This window comes from Ctenopharyngodon idella, chromosome 2 (genome assembly GCF_019924925.1).
Source record: "Ctenopharyngodon idella isolate HZGC_01 chromosome 2, HZGC01, whole genome shotgun sequence".
In the NCBI taxonomy this organism is placed as follows: Eukaryota; Metazoa; Chordata; class Actinopteri; order Cypriniformes; family Xenocyprididae; genus Ctenopharyngodon; species Ctenopharyngodon idella.
The window spans coordinates 121,781-138,587 of record NC_067221.1 but is presented as its reverse complement, the minus strand read 5'-3'; the positions used below and the strand labels follow the sequence as shown (position 1 = coordinate 138,587).

The window sequence follows — 16,807 nt, the reverse complement described above, 5'->3', positions numbered from 1 at the left end:
CGTTGTAACTTTGCAGATGTTGTTCATGATCAAATGAACAACATCATCAACCACTCCTTTAATTCCAGAAACCATTTGATTAGACAATAATCTTCATAGTGCAAGATGATGAATAATAATATTTTGGTTAATTTTCCCGGAATTTAAAAAATAAATAATAAAACCATTTTAAATGTGTATTTCTGCTAACAGTCGTGGTCTAAAAGAAACTCTTCAATTTGATATTTCGAGGTCTTTAAATGAATATCAAGTAAACAAAAAATACAAAAAATAAAGGAAAAAAACTTGATTACCATGAGTGAACATTACAAATAAAGATCAACATGAGATGGCCTCTTCTTTTGTCAAATAAATATATTTATTTTTGAAACATTTCAAATCCTATTGAGAATCCCAATATCAATATCTAGTATTAGTGCTCTGCATATGACATGTTTTAGTTTCCAGTGAAGTTTGATTTACACAGGTCTAGACAGCACAACAATCCGCTGCTTCCCCTTTAAGGAGCCCCTCCTCTTCTCCACAGCAGCGGGAGGAAGAGAATAATCCTGGAACAGCGATTGAAAAAAAAAAAATCCACCAGTAGACTGTTTCAAGTTCCCCCAGTAGAAACTGTGCCTGATTTGTGGCCAATGCTGGAGATGTACGAAAAGGGAGGAAAACACTAAGCGGGTAGCTATGGAGATAGACCGTTTTCCTGGCCGCTTCCTTTGACAGGTGTTGAGTAGGTTAAAAGTCTTCAAACAGAGTCCACCATGTACGCCAAAGGGAAAGGAGCTGTCGTTCCATCCGATAGTCAAGCCAGAGAGAAGTAAGTGGATTTGTGCCTTGTGTCACATATAGAGTAAAACATGCACGCTCTCTGATGCTCTGCACTGAAGTAGTTTGTTTGCAGGTTCCGTGCATTGTTCATGTGTGTGTTTTTCTTTATGCACGCTGCTCGAGCTTGCTTTAAAGTAACTTTGTAATGCATTCAGGCAGTATTAATTGTAGCATGCAGATGCAGAGTTTAAATGAATGCATGATGTAGATGCTCAGATGCTTCTTGTGCACGAGACACACAGAAGTCCCAAGATCTCGTCTTTGATGAGCAGAACCATGTTAGACTGTGCAAACTAGTGTAATGAAACAGAGATGGTTTTTGACATGGTAGAAGTTTATAGTCAGTTTAAAACACACAGAGTTGCTCTTATTCATTGATCATAGCTCCACTTTAAGTTTTAAAAATTCTCTATTTTCTTAAACTTTTGTCTTAAATATATAAGCTAGGGCCTGTATTTTGTGGCAAGAAATCCAAGTTATGATGCTTTGTGCATATTATGTGTGCGGTGTAGTTTAAACATGCTTCCCAAAATCATTGAAAAGCTTCTATAGGGATGTTTATAGTATAGGCTTTCTGAAATATATAAGGGTCTTATTGGAGACTAATGTGTTTAATTGTCTACATGATGCATTCAAAAGAACTCTCTCTATGAAATGACTTTTAGAAATCCTCATCTGGTAATTATGAATGGATGGAAAGGTCATGGATAAGTCATGGAAATGCAGGAACTGTATATAAACTTATATCTTATATCTGAGTTTTATCTAATTCCAAACCTTTCTTGGTTTGTCCAAAAGTTTCTTTTAGTTCGGCATGTGTTATAATTCAGTGATGGCTGAGAAGTGTCCATGGGTCAAGACATTTAGATGTCCACATCAAGAGAAATTTACAATGCATTAAATGCAAGTAAAATGTCTACTTTTAATGTTTCAAATAAGTTTTGGGAGAATAAAATGTCAAAATGTGGGTGAAATAATGTTCCACACTTATATTTATGTAAAAATTGAAACAACATACTTATTCTGACCTGTACGTATTAAAATATATTAAAGAATAAGTGAGTATACTATATTTTATTGCATTTTAAATGTTTGCTGACGAATGGGCAAAACCTAGAATAGTGACAAAGTTTAAAAATGTAAAATTACAAGTAATTAGCATTTGGGGTTCAAGTAATTAGTCTTTAATACGGCATAAATAGATTTGTTGTTGTAAATTTCCCTGACAAGATTGTTACACTGAATGATATTTTCTGTAAATCATGGTAAAAATGTATGATATTTAATTTTTGCTCAGAAAACAAACAAACAAATTAACCAGGTCCCATTCTGATGTACTGAAAAAGCTGTATGACTCTTACTGTTTTGATGCTTGAAAACCCTTTTTCGTCTTTGACCCTCACATGGCGATGTTGTTCTCGTACTAGGACTAGTTTCTTGGCTCTGCACCTGTGGTCAGCTTCAATTGTTCAGTTCTTTGCTGATAGTGACCACTCATAATTATGAGATGTTTCATGGCTTTTGCATGTCCAGAAATGGCTTGAATGAATGATTCACCTTAGCAAACATAATTCCAGCTGAATTGATTGTGTCCTCAGTAGTGGAGAGTTTCTGTACTCAGTGTAAAGTGTGGCAGAGCATTAAAACACTATGAAAAACAGATCCATTGAAAGTGCATCATCTCTGGCCAAAAGAGCAGATGGATCCTCAGTTTGGCAGCGTTGACGCGAGGATGCGGCGCTTTGGTTTTTCGTCAGAAAACTTTTTAGGAACTTGTCATTTTCGCTCTTTTCTCTTGTCTCGTGCATCTGAATAATTGATGGGAGGGTTGAAAACATGATTTTCTAACAGTGCTTTTGTAGGACGGTTATGTGTGATTCGTTCATGTTTAAAGATGGTTTTATCAGAGAGCCTCAGGCGAGATGTCAGGTGTGCTCAAGGCATACATTTGGCAGATTTCTTTGATGTGATGAGAGCAGAACGTGGGACCCGTTTATCTCTGGCGATTCATCACAGAAATTTTACTTTGGAGCTGTCATGAGCTGATTTGTCCTCACCTTGGTTCATGTCTAACGAAAAATGTCACGTCCCTGAGCAAACCCTCTTAAAGGAATGTTTTACACCAAACTTATTTATGCGTCCTCGTGTTATTCCAAACTGTTATGCTGGTCATTTTTATGTGGACATTTAGAATAATTTCCAGTACCTGTTTTCCATACAGTGGCACAGTGACTGTAGTCTGTCAAGATCCTAAATGTCGTAAATGCACCATGAAACTAGTCCATATGAGTTAGATTTAGTTTTCTTTTATTTAGTATGTTTGACTATTCTGTTTTCAGTTTATTTAGTTTTTATATTAGTTTTTAGTATTTTAGGGTTGCCAAAGTTAATGCACTACTAGTATCAATTAAAATGCTTAACTGTGTTGAATGTAGCGATGCACGGTATACGGTCACCATATCGGTATCAGCCGATATATGTTCATATTTAATGTTATCGTTATCAGCTTTGATAAGAAAATTTAGCCAATATATATCGGCTGATATAGACTACATAATATTATAATGAGAACATTATAATTGTGTGCTTGGGACATGGCTTTTAATGGTGAGACTTGTTTTTGTAATCAGGCTCTCAAAAACTATATAAAAATTTAGATTTAGATTTATCAACCAATATATCGGTTATCGGCTTTCAAACGTAATGAATTATCGGTATTGACTAAAATTTGAGACTTTTGTTTTTGTAATCAGGCTCTCAAAAATTATATAAAAATTTAGATTTAGATTTATCAGTCAATATATCGGTTATCGGCTTTCAAATATAAAGAATTATCGGTTATTGTATCGGCCGAAATTGGTGCAACCAAATCATTGAAAAGTTTGGGGTCAGTAAGAATATTTTAATGTTTTTGATCAAAACAACAGTTAAAAACTTTTTCGTTTCATTAACTGGAAATGTTTTCATTTAATTTTTACTTGCAATCATAACACTGTTTCTGAAGTCATATAATAGCTTTATGCGAATCATTTTTCAAATCATATAATTCATTAAACTCTCGTATATATGCCACAGTTTTCATGACGTCTGATCACCAGACAGACACGAAACCCATGACGCTGACATCCAACCTGCGGTGAACTATTGTTTAATGGCCCTTTTTCCTTCTCTTAGAGGAAGGGGGAAAAGGACTATGAAAGTAGTATTTCACACCTGGCTTTGTATTGTAGGCCAAGCAATCTGACCTGTGTTTAATGTTCCCAGCGCGCTCGAGACTCCACACAGCGCTACAGGGAGTCACGGTGAGGCTATTTTGCAGATGTACCGTAGCAGTACAGTAACATCAGCTCTTTTTACCTCAAACACACCTATACTTCAACATCACTGGAGTTAGCTCTTCTGAGTTAGCGCCTCGATTGGCAAGGCTTTGTCCCAGAGGGAGACTGTAGATCTGGAAAACAAGGGGAAGGGGCTGAGAGACTCGTGGGTTGTCCCTCTGGGCATTCCCTCCAGCAGACCTCTTTTCGGCTTTTGAACAAGGCGGCTGAGCTTTAAGACGGCGTGCTGCAGGCTCCTGTGACGAGGTCTCTACCACCCCTCCCCATCTCCATAATGTGCTTCTTTATATGTCCCATGCTCCTCTGGAGAGATTCTGCTGATCAGGTTTGCATACATTAACACCTGCTCTCAGTCATTTGAATATGAGAGAGACTGGTGTATGAAGACAGATGCATTTGAATGGTTTAAGTGTTAGGGATGCACAATATATCGGCCACCATATCGGTATCGGCCGATATATGTTCATTTTTAATGTTATCGTTATCAGCCTGATAAGAAAATTTGGCCGATATATTAAAGCTAATAAATAATGGATTATTTCCTTCAGCTGAGACACTTCAGATGCACACTGTCTTCCATTATGGTTTTGAATTGCTTGAAATATGATTGAAATCACTTCAAAAAGGAAAATACAGTTAAGTACAACATACAGCACAAGTCTGTCATATAGACTACATAATATTATAATGAGAACATTACAATTGTGTGCTTGGGACATGGCTTTTAATGGTGAGACTTGTTTTTTGTAATCAGACTCTCAAACTATATACAAAAATTTAGATTTAGATTTATTGGCTAATATATCGGTTATCGGCTTTCAAATATAAAGAATTATCGGTTACCGGTATCGGCCAAAATTTTCATTTCAGTGCATCCCTATTAATTATTAAATAGAATATAATTCTTTTTTTGTTTTAGAGGTACCTGCTAAAGCAAGTATCACTATTACTATTGCTCGTACCTTTCAAATGGAGATTTAATATTCAAGAATTACGAAACTTCAGCACATAACGTTTCTCACACCGTTTGTGCTTCGAACATGAACCTCAAATTATGCGGCTTGTTCAAAGTGACTTAAAGTGTTTTCAGACCTGTAGATCGTTTGCTTTGTTCTGAAACAGGACTTAATTTGTTACAATGTAGCATTTTCTTCTTGGTTCGGTTCGCTTTCACAGGGCAACATTTCAAAGAGTACCAAAATGTGTTTATGCAAGTCACATGTGAGTAAAAGTGTCCTCTTATTGGTCAGTTTCATTTGTGTCATATTCATCAAGATGGATGCCCCCCCCCTTCAATGAAAATCAGTAATGTGAAATATGGACCCCCACTGAATTTCATTGTATGGACAAAAGTAGTTGAAACTTTCTTTAAAATATTTTCTTTTGCATTTTGCAGAAGAAAGTTAAGGGTGTGTTCACGCTTGTAGAAACTCTTTTTTTTTTTTTTTTGTCCTTTTTAGAGTCGCATCTTGTGACATCATGTCCTGTTTTTGGTTTGTTTACATGTCTTTGGTCTGTGTTGCATTCATATTTCATTCAAACCGCACCAGAGTTCATTTGAAAGAGGACCAAGACCCATTTTTTTCAGCGGTCTCGGTCCCCTTATTGGGGCGTTCACACTTCTTCAAAAGGAACCGCACTAACAGAACAATCGCACCAGAGTTCGTTTTAATCAAACTATACCTGCCAAGTGTGAACACAACCTAAAAGAAATAAAGTCATTTTTGGGTGAAGTATCCTTCTAACTTAACCACATGGCATCCACCCATAACACCTGAACAACAGCATAGATACATACTTTTATTTTGGAAAAACATTCACATCATCTTAGCATCCACATTGCAACGTGCTAAAAACATTCATAACACCTGAAAGGGATAGCTCACCCAAAAATGAAAATGATCCCATGATTTACTCACCCTCAAGCCATCCTAGGTGTAGACTTGCTCGAACATAAAACATAGATCTGTTTGAGGTTGTTGTGAAGAATGTACTTGTTAGCGGCTGAAATTGCTGTGATTAACTTATCTAATGAACTTGATGTAATTTATTTTGGCCGTATCCCAGCGTTGCTTGTAGTGTCTGTTCTCTCAGCCGGGCCAGACGCTTCGTCTTGCCCGCACCTCAGGGTTGCGTCCCATCAGCTGGAATTCCCATCCCTCAGACGGGACCTGTGGAATCCAGAGGTCCTGTTCTTGGCTCTCACACTCCATGTTCCTGACAGCTCTACACAAGGTGCTCCTTGAAGACGCAGTTGAATGAATGTGTTTAATAATGCATCAGGGCCAGGTGCTGGTACCCTGTACCAAAGCTCACAGTACCCCTCTTCACCCAGATCACATGGGCCTCCCTGCCATGAAATTTTTATCAGCCCACTCCTGGGAATCCACATTTTGATCTGGATCATCTCGCGCTCCCTCATACTTGAGCAGATGGCGGCCGCTAGATGTTTTCTTCAAGCCCAGAGGTCGAACCCTTTTGGCGTTCCTGAACTCTTGCTTATGGTGAGAGAGGCAGAGAGCTAAATGACTAGCAAATTGCAAAGTGGAACAGTTTTCTTGACTAAATTGGTCAGTCGGAGACACGTAACTGCTTTTTTTTTTTTTTTTTTTTTTTTTTTTTTGCCCCAAATGAATGAGACTCGTAGTTTATTTCATAACCAATAAATATCTGGATATTATTATGATGCACAACTGTTTTCAGAGGCTTATATGCTTTCTTGCACTTTAAGTTCATTTGAGTTTTGATTTAATGCACTTCTACAGAGAAAATGCCATGGTAGAATTATATCCCACGTGTTTTTTGTTTATTCTTGCAGTGGGTACATAGTAGAGATGCACCGGTCGACCAGCCATAAATTAGTCTGGACGTTTTTGTTTCAAACACACGATCGGCTTTTAGTTTTATTTTGGCTGATCTCTATTCCGGACTTGCACACATATTGCCTCTAATTGCAAATGGCTACTATTTTTGTTTATGGCCAGTTTTGCTGTTATAGAGCAAGTAAATTTGCTTGTAAAAGAATCTGAATCGGACATGAAAAATCATCACTAGTACATTGAGCTAAGATGGATGCCATATTTAATTTTATACAAATGCCAATGTCAGTGAGGGACGGACATGCTGTATGTTCAATTGTTCATACTGTTGTGTACTTTGTTTACATTGCAAACATATCTTTTTCTGAAAATTTCCATTGGACGAGGCTGAAAGGTTGTGATATGTGACGCCAATGTATAGACGGTTCATCTGAATGGACTGTCCTTTACAGCCTTGTTTACATTCATGTAAAATTAAATATGGCATTTTCCCTGACTAAGGTCTTCAGCGGAGCTTGAACGAGTGTCATGGGTGCCGTTCAAATTCAGACAAGGTTTTGAAATGTATAGTGATATTCATTGGAATAGTTTTAGCTAAATAAGTAGGCAAATTATGCCACGATTCGAAAACTGAAAAATTTAGAGCCAGTTTTTTTTTTTTTTAAGCAGTTTGATGTTGGCTTTTTTCCCCCTAGTTTCTGTAGAATAACCTAGACCTTTCTGACTATCAGTTCTGAATTTTAGCTTCTGTACGTAGTCTGTCATAGGGGTGTGCGATATGGCAAAACATCATATCATGATTTTTTTCAGGCAGGATCACGATCCATGGTCTTATCACAATTATTATTAGTGATGCATGATATATCGGCCACCATATCGGTACTGGCCGATATATGTTTCATATCATTATATATATCAGCCGATATATTAAAGCTGATAAATAATGGATTATTTCCTTCAGCTGAGACACTTCAGATGAACACTCTCCTCCATTATGATTTTGAATTGTTTAAAATATGATAGAAATCACTTCAAAAAGGAAAATACAGTTAAGTGCAACGTACAGCGCACGTCTGTCATATAGACTACATAATATTATAATGAGAACATTATAATGTGTTTTGGGACATGGCTTTTAATAGTGAGACTTTTGTTTTGTAATCAGGCGCTCAAAAATTATATAAAAATGTTAATTTAGATTTATCAGGCAATATATCGGTTATCGGCTTTCAAATATAAAGAATTATCGGTTATCGGTATCGGCCAAAATGTTCGTATCGGTGCATCCCTTAATTTATACTGTATTTTATACACTATATTTTAGTTTTCAGGGAATTTAGTTTGGCTGTGCTGCTCAGTAACTTGCAAAATAGTCTTAAAAACCAACATGAAGAAGAATCTTGATAAGATCGGGCATTGTGAAAGCTGTGATATGATATTTTTGCCATATCACCCACACATACTTCTGTTTGTTTTGCCTATCACATGAACTGAAAAGTCTTGCTTAATTTTAAAACCTCACGAGTGGATATAGCTGACTTGCTAATTCAGTAGATCCTTCCTTTGTGGCAATAAAGCTTTAGATGGACTTTGTTTGAACCTCTCATCCACAGTTTTATGGTCGTCGTTGACTGTCTCTCGGTGGGAGGCATTGTCATTCTGCTCACTCTCCCGCGCCAGTGATGGAGCGCTGGATCTCCTCCCTGTCTTTCATATCCAGCTTTATCACAGTCATTGACTGGCTGATCAGAGGAGCTCTCCTCAGCTATTTATGAGCCTGCCAGCCTGGATGCCTCCTTCCACCGACTCATTCACCTCCTCGCGCTTCCTGCTCCACACAAACACTCACTTCTGCCTCTGTGTGAGAGAGAGCGCTCCATCAGATCAGTGTTCTCTATATACTATTATAGTTTTTATTAAAATATTTTGTATTTTCAGTTTTTGTTTTCAATTTTTTAGTAATTTTATAATGAGCTTTTGTCAGTTTTATTATTATTATTATTATTATTATCATTATTATTTAATATTGATATTTCGGTTTAATTTATTTTTATTTCAATTTTAGTTGTTATTCATTCCCGGGTTTTCTGCTTCAACTTCAACTTATTTTAGTTAGTTGGTAGGGATGCACCGATATGAAAATTTTGGCCAATACCGATAACCGATATTTTATATTTGAAAGCCGATAACCGATATATTGGCCGATTAAATCAAAATTTTTATATAATGTTTGAGAGTCTGATTACAAAAACAAGTCTCACCATTAAAAGCCATGTCCCAAGCACACAATTATAATGTTCTCATTATAATATTATGTAGTCTATATGACAGACTTGCGCTGTATGTTGCACTTAACTGTATTTTCCTTTTTGAAGTGATTTCAATCATATTTCAAGCAATTCAAAACCATAATGGAAGACAGTGTGCATCTGAAGTGTCTCAGCTGAAGGAAATAATCCATTATTTATCAGCTTTAATATGTCGGCCAAATTTTCTTATCAGGCTGATAACGATAATATTAAAAATGAACATATATTGACCGATACCGATATGGTGGCCGATATATCGTGCATCAGTTGCCAAGATAATGTTTCTAATTTTCGTTTCGTTTAAGTTTGCCATATAATTTTTATATTTCATTTTTAGCTCTGTTTCAATTAAAATATTGAGCCGTGGCGCTCGTGGGTGACAAATTCGAATTTGGTTCGCAATGTTTTCTTTTTCCCATTTCCTGTTGTCAGTCTCACTGTAGCTATTCGTTAATGTGGAAAAGGGACAAAAAATTGTCAAAAATTTAAATTCTGTCATCATGTTACTCGTTCCCAAACCAGTATGACTTATTTTCTTCTGTAGAACATAAAAGAAGAATGTTTCAGCTGTTTTTATTCGTACAATGAAAGCCAATGGGGTCCAAAACACACCGGACCCCTTTGACTTTTATTGTATTTTGTGTGAACTATACCTTTAAGTTATCTTTTCTGTTTAAGTAGTGCTTAATTATACATAAAATAAGCAAATATGATATCTCTGTGTTGAAGAGTCAGGTTTGGACATCAACACATGTCCATATGGAATAGCTCTGTTGTGAATGCCATCATCACCTTACCAGTGGTGGAAATAAATGTTTTTGCCCCAAATGTGCCGCATCCAGGCAAAAACCCTGTTTCTACCAAATTGTGCCCATCTCTCGATGTAATTTTGCCAGGAGAGCTATTTTCTCTCATGGCTGATGGAAGAGGAAAGGAAGGATCGGAGCGGAGGGATGGTATGTTTCAGCCCTGCGGTACACTGGGAGCTGGGTAATTGCTAGCCCAAGCGGCTAAACAACAGACATAATGGATACAGAAAATGACAAAAACACAAGAACCGCGATGGTGCCGTCTGATTGCCGTGACAACTCCAGCCATGCTTGCTTTGGCCGATCTTTTGGTTCTTTTCACGGAGTAAACGGACTGTGGAGATCGGATACGCAGACGCTGTGGTTGATGGGTTTTTGTGTGTACTTGTGTAATCAACAGTCTCTAGCAAGTTGTCTGTAGCCACTGATTTTCTTTCTGACACTTTTGAACAACATCCAAACTACAGTGACAGCAGCAGTCTGTAGCTCTGTTCTAAAAGCTAGTGAGCTCCCTACATGAGCAGCTACCTACTGAGGGGCTGTACACACAGAGTGTGCTTTACTATGGGTGATTTTTAACCGCAAAACGTGTTCTGAGCATGCTAACCTGTATGGAGCCTTTATGGGACGCTCTACATAGGCAGCTACACAGGCGATCTGCACTGAGAACTTGACTTGTAGTTGGTTTTCATAAAGTTTGATGTTAGCAAGTTTTATGAAAAATAGCCTATGTACTATATTTGTATTGATATTGTTCATTATTGAATGAAATTAAGTGTTCAACATCATACCGTGAATTATAATGCCTGTTTCTTTCTTCTCTTCTAGATTAGCTTTATACGTGTACGAGTACTTGTTGCATGTTGGGGCTCAGAAATCAGCACAGACCTTCCTTTCCGAGGTAAGACTATAATCTCTCTCACACACACACACACACACACACGTTTTATGATAAGTGATATAGACTGCGAACAAATAGCAAAGTATTTAGTGGTCTTTATTATTTTAATCACAAATAACTGGTCAGGAAATTAGCAAGAATTTCACAAATACTGTAGATAAAGTAGCTTAGCACGCTACTAACTTTCAGACAGCTTTTTACAGAAAGAAGTTGTTCCACTCAATGTTGATGGCTTCAAACGGTTCACAAATATTCGAAAAATGTCTCCCAGTTCGTTTAATGTGAGATCAAATATTCTCTATAGGGTTAAAATCTGGTCAAAACATGAGCCTGATGAACTTGTTCTCAAGACACTTCTTGTTTGTCTTTGCAGTTCGTTTCCAATACAAGTATTAGTATTCGTGTTTCTAATACTAAAATATAATTATTGTTGGGATTTATTGGATTTAAAGATAGATCGCACACAAGTTTCATGAAAAGCAAGTCTTTGGGAACAACTAGAAACTATTTGGAAGTCAATAAGAACAGAGACTGTGGAAAAGTACATAAAAGCACTGCCAGCACGAATACAAGCTGTAATCAAGGCCAGAGGAGGCCATTCAAATAAAAATAAAATATATAATTTTTTTTTGGTTATTATGTGTGAATAAAGACTATTTAGTTGTTTCAGATTGTTATTTGCCTAATAAATGACAAGTTTTAAACAGGTTTTTGACAGATTGTCTCAATTTTCTCTTTATTATGACAGATGGAAAGGCATGTAATATGTAAAGGCTTACAATTTGCAATATATATTTGTATTTTGCAATCTGTCAAGCATTGCAATATACTTTTTCTTCTAATGTGGTGATATGGCATCACTTACAAGAGCATGTTTTCTATCAAGCTTGTTCTTTTCTGTAATGCTATAAAATCCAAATTGAATCCACTTGTTTGGTTTGAACTGGTCAGGATGTTGTGAGTCCACGCTGTAACATTTTTCAGGAATTTTCTTCATCCACATTTACTTCAGAATCCATTTAATTGTGTTGCTTGTTTAAGTAAATATCTTAAAATATTCAGATTAATAAGAACATTGACTCATCAATGTATTGATTGATCCTAAATATACTGAATTGTTTGCTTTTCCACATTTGTCTATGGACTCAGAATCTATGTGTGCACCAACCACGTGCAGAATTATTAATTACTTGTCATTAATTATCTAGTAATAGCTGTTTATGTTGGATTTTAGCTGCAGTGTGTTTGTGAACGGTCATTTCCGCTCATTGCTCTGTTACCCCAGGCTGTTTTTTCCGCCCTGTTGACTCGGCGGCATCTCTGCAGCATTGTTTCCCTGACTTTCTGCTGCACTTCTCAAAAGCACCGCAAGTTGGTCAGATGTTTATCGTGCCGTTTGGCAGCCCGACGAGGTGAAATTGACTGATAATGTGTTCTTAACCTTCAGACCTGCTTCGGTAATCCAGTTTCAGCTGCAGTGAACAAACCTATCCTCTCTATCCTCTTAGATTTTCTTTTTTTTTCTCTTCACCACATTTTCCTGTGTAATCATCCATATATAATTGTTATAATAGGCTAATTCTTTCCTCACACTTTCCACGGTCAGTTCAGGTCCCTCTACTCACCTATTACAAAGGGGAACGTTTCTTAAATACACCGAGATTATGGCCTTAATGAGAGTCGCCCTGGTCATTTCCACACAAGCAGAAGGGACGGAGAGTGAAAGTGAGCCCCGAGGACTGAATGAAGTGTAGGAAAAACAGAAGCCATGATTAAGTTTTAGGGTCATGGCTCTAAGAACACTAACGCCTGCTGTAGGTCTCCACAATGGTAGATTGACCAGGATAAAGTGGAGTAAGGACGTTGGCTTCAAGTCATGTAGCAGTAGTCGTGTTTATGAGATGTGGGAAGGCATCAACATTGTAACTACCAGTTTGGAAACTTTGGATTTTCTTTGAGCTTTCATTTTCTGAGTTAAGGTTGCTCCGATCAGGATTTTTGGCACCGGTTACCGATCACTGGAAGCATTATTGTCCGACACTGATTAACGAAATGAATAAAAAGCCAACTATTCTTAACAACAATTTATTTTAAGTATAAAAAAAAAAAAAGAGATGAGAAAGTATCATGAATTGACAGCTCTTTATTTATTGGCAAGCAACGTCCAACATATTCTCTTGGAGGAGATTAGGAACAGATTAACAAATACAGCACTCCTGTGAAATACAAATAAAAAGACAAAGTAATCAAATGTAAAAACAACACTGCGTGGTCTTCACTGTATAAATTAAGTATAGATTTCTTAATCCTAATAAATCTACTAAAGAGCAGTGAGGGATTTTCTTAGGCACAATATTTATCAGCCGCCATATCGGTATCGGCCGATATATGTTCATTTTTAATGTTATTGTTATCGGCCCGATAAGAAAATTTGGCCGATATATTAAAGCCGATAAATAATGAATTATTTCCTTCAGCTGAGACACTTCAGATGTGCACTATCCTCCATTATGGTTTTGAATTGCTTGAAATATGAATGAAATCACTATAAAAAATTTAGATTTAGATTAATCGGCCAATATATCGGTTATCGGCTTTCAAATATAAAGAATTATAGTTTATCCGTATCAGCCAAAATTTGGGACTTTTGTTTTTGTAATCAGGCTCTCAAAAAATATATACAAATTTTGATTCAGATTTATCGGCCAATATATCGGTTATCAGCTTTCAAATATAAAGAATTATCGGTTATCGTATCGGCCAAAATTTTTATATCGGTACATCCCTAGATTTTCTCTGTCTTTTGTTGTTTGATTCACATTAATGACACAGACGGCAGCAGGTTTATTAGGCTGCTGTCACTTTAATACCGAATGCGCAGATCCAATATACTGATACACATGCAACCTGTTTCTCAATTGTTTGTTCACTTAAGACAAAACTGACAATGTTTGAGCGTATACCTATCAAGCCGGGCATTTTGACATATTTATGTGTGTTTTTAACTGTTTAGGCGTGAATCCGAAGCTCAAAATTCACTTCTCCGTGTTCGACTCCGTCTCCATCATAAAGACGCTTGAGGAACAGTATCACTTTCACGGCTTATTGCAGTTTAAATAAGTCTTTATTATCAAGCACATCCTGCAGTTCTGATGTATTAGTCCAAAAAAGAATGAAATTGCGCAGTGAATCTTCTTATTCAGACCAAAATCTCATCAGAATTATGACTTGTACGTTGGGGCTTCCCAGCAGGACTTTCTCCTCTCCGCCTATAACGTGGAGCTCCGGTGTAGTAGAAGGATGGAGTGAGGAAAACAAGTGTGATGCTGTGGTGGAAAAAAGCGGGATGATATATGGGATCTGGATTGGTTCAGGGACCAGTCTGCAGAACGTCTGACAGGAAAATGTTTTGCATGTTATCTACAATTTCACAACCCCTCTCTTTCTTTTTCTCCTTTCTTTCCTCTCACTGCCTTTTGTAGATCCGATGGGAGAAGAACATTACGCTAGGGGAGCCCCCTGGATTCCTCCATTCATGGTGGTGGTAAGTCCAATACGTTTTCTTTATTTTGTGTGCAAAATAATAAGTATTTCGATATGGACAGATCATTTTCTTTATTATCAATGCTCTGATATGTTGTCTTAATCAGGCACATTGTATGCAAGTTGTTTTCCTTCTCAGAACTTGCTGAACGCACAAATGTTAAGAGAAAACCACAGCTCATCCGAACATATTTAGTAGTGCTTACTAAAACAAGCATCACTGTTACTATTACTCCGAGTTAGTTTGACCAAACCTCAAATGTCTTGTAATGTGCTGTTCGTTATGGCGAGTTAAAGCAAAAACTCAGAGCTTGGAGTTATTGTTTGTCACTGAATCGCATTGCACCTGCAGGGCTCAACAGTAGGGATGGAGGATTCTGCCTGTTAACGTTTTCAACTTGTCAGCTAGGTACAATTATCTAGCTGGTTGACAGATTAGATTTTGTCGAAATTGCAAGAATGACTTAGTTCACCCAAAAAATGAAAATTCTGCCATTTACTCACCCTCAAGTTGTTTCAAACCTATATGAGTTTATTTCTTCTGCTGAACACAAAAGAAGATATTTTGAAGAATGTTGTCTTCAAAATATCGTCTTTTGTGTTCAGCAGAAGTAAGAAACTCATTATAGGTTTGAAACAACTTGAGGGTGAGTGAATGATGACAGAATGTTCATTTTTGGGTGAACTATTCCTTTACAAAAAATGTGGACAGGGCAAGTTGAAATCTGAAAGGGTTAGTTCATCCAAAAATGAAAATTTTGTCATTAATTACTCACCCTCATGTCATTCCAAACCCGTAAGACCTTTGTTCATCTTCAGAACACAAATGAAGATATTTGAAATCGTTGAGAGCTTTCTGTCCCTCCATAGAGATCGAACGCAACTCCTACTTTCAAGGTCCAGAAAAACACAATTTACCACTTTATTTACAAAAATATTGCTTCACATTGTTTCGTGAACATGCTTTAGATAATATTATTTTGTAAATAAAGTGGTAAATTATGTTTTTTTGCTCGAACAAAGCACTCACGTCAGTTCATAAACTTGAGGTTAAACCACTGGAGTCACATGGAGTACTTTAATGATGTTTTTACTACCTTTCTCGGGCTTGAAAGTGGTAGTTGTGAAGACTGTTAGTGGAGGGACAGAAAGCTCTCAGATTTCATTAAAAATCTTCATTTGTGTTCTGAAGATGAACAAAGGTCTTCTGGTAAGAAACGACACTTTTAGGAGAACTAACCCTTAGCCCAACTGAGCAAGCTGAAAAAATCCTTATTCTTGAACCCTGACCTGGTTAACCAACAAAGTGAAAGATACAGTTAGTATCCTCACTGTTAACTCAAAATCAACCCCACCATCGAGAGAAAGTATATCTATTACAAGAGCAATCTCAAGATTGTTTGCATTCACTTTCTCTCTATCGATTTATACAAATCTAGGTCTGAGGTTGACTGTGACACCAGCCGTCAAACTGTATGTTTAACCTGCTGCGGTTTGACCCGTGGCAGTGGGTGTATTATTGGGTCAGGCAGTCTTTATGGAGGGCACGTCTGCCCGGGCCCGGCTCTCCCACCCCGCTCCTTCAGACAAAAGGCCCAGATGGTGGGGCAAAGACGTGTCCCGTTCCTCCTCTAAAGCCCTTCCATCAACCTTTGTCTCTGCTGCTGTCCTTTGTTCCTGTTAAAGACCACAAACACAGATTAACTCTTTGCATACCGTTTCCCTTTGTGGGGAAGTGTCTGAATCCCCCGCTGGCCCAATTTGGATATATTCTCCTCCATTGGGGGTGGCCCAGGGACAAACTGAGGGCCGGCGGGGGGTCAAAACAGCTCACCGGTCAGTAGTAGTCGAATAGGATAAAGTGAGATAAGTGCAGCTTTGAGGAAGGAACTCAAGTCATTAAACCTCACCTCCTGTGTGTTAGCGCATTGTAACTCTATTGTGACGGCTCGCCAAATTTCCCATAATTGCATCTCTCATATTGCTCGTGCTCGTCCGTTATTAGCTTTCAGCCGTGCGGATGTTCTGTTACCTGAGGTCAGCGGCTGGCCCGAGGGTCAGGATTATCTTGTTTCTCAAATGCAAATGACACCCCACTGTACTCCTAGTCATGCACATGTGAAAGAGCTCCTTACTGTAATGTCCATATACGTATGGATGTGGCTGTATTACCCCTGCTTTTGTCTCGCATTGTCTTCACCATTAGGATTTGCTTAATTGCCCCCAGAGAAGAGCTAGAATCTATTAACATGAGAATGTAGTTCCC

The 16,807-nt window shown here is 37.6% G+C and overlaps 1 protein-coding gene across 2 annotated transcripts in view; it reads left to right on the top strand.

Moving 5' to 3' along the window:
* The first annotated feature begins 525 nt into the window (after window positions 1-525).
* The window catches only part of LOC127498311 (single-stranded DNA-binding protein 3-like), a 77,905-nt gene continuing 61,623 nt past the window's right edge, over window positions 526-16,807 (top strand). Inside the window, exons 1-3 of one of the 2 annotated variants that reach the window (XM_051867570.1) lie at window positions 526-811; window positions 10,926-10,998; window positions 14,481-14,542. In XM_051867570.1, the coding sequence (XP_051723530.1) occupies window positions 756-811; window positions 10,926-10,998; window positions 14,481-14,542 (191 nt within the window). In that variant the 5' untranslated portion in view covers window positions 526-755. The remainder of the gene's footprint in view (window positions 812-10,925; window positions 10,999-14,480; window positions 14,543-16,807) is intronic. The other variant, XM_051867562.1, reaches the window with a different exon arrangement.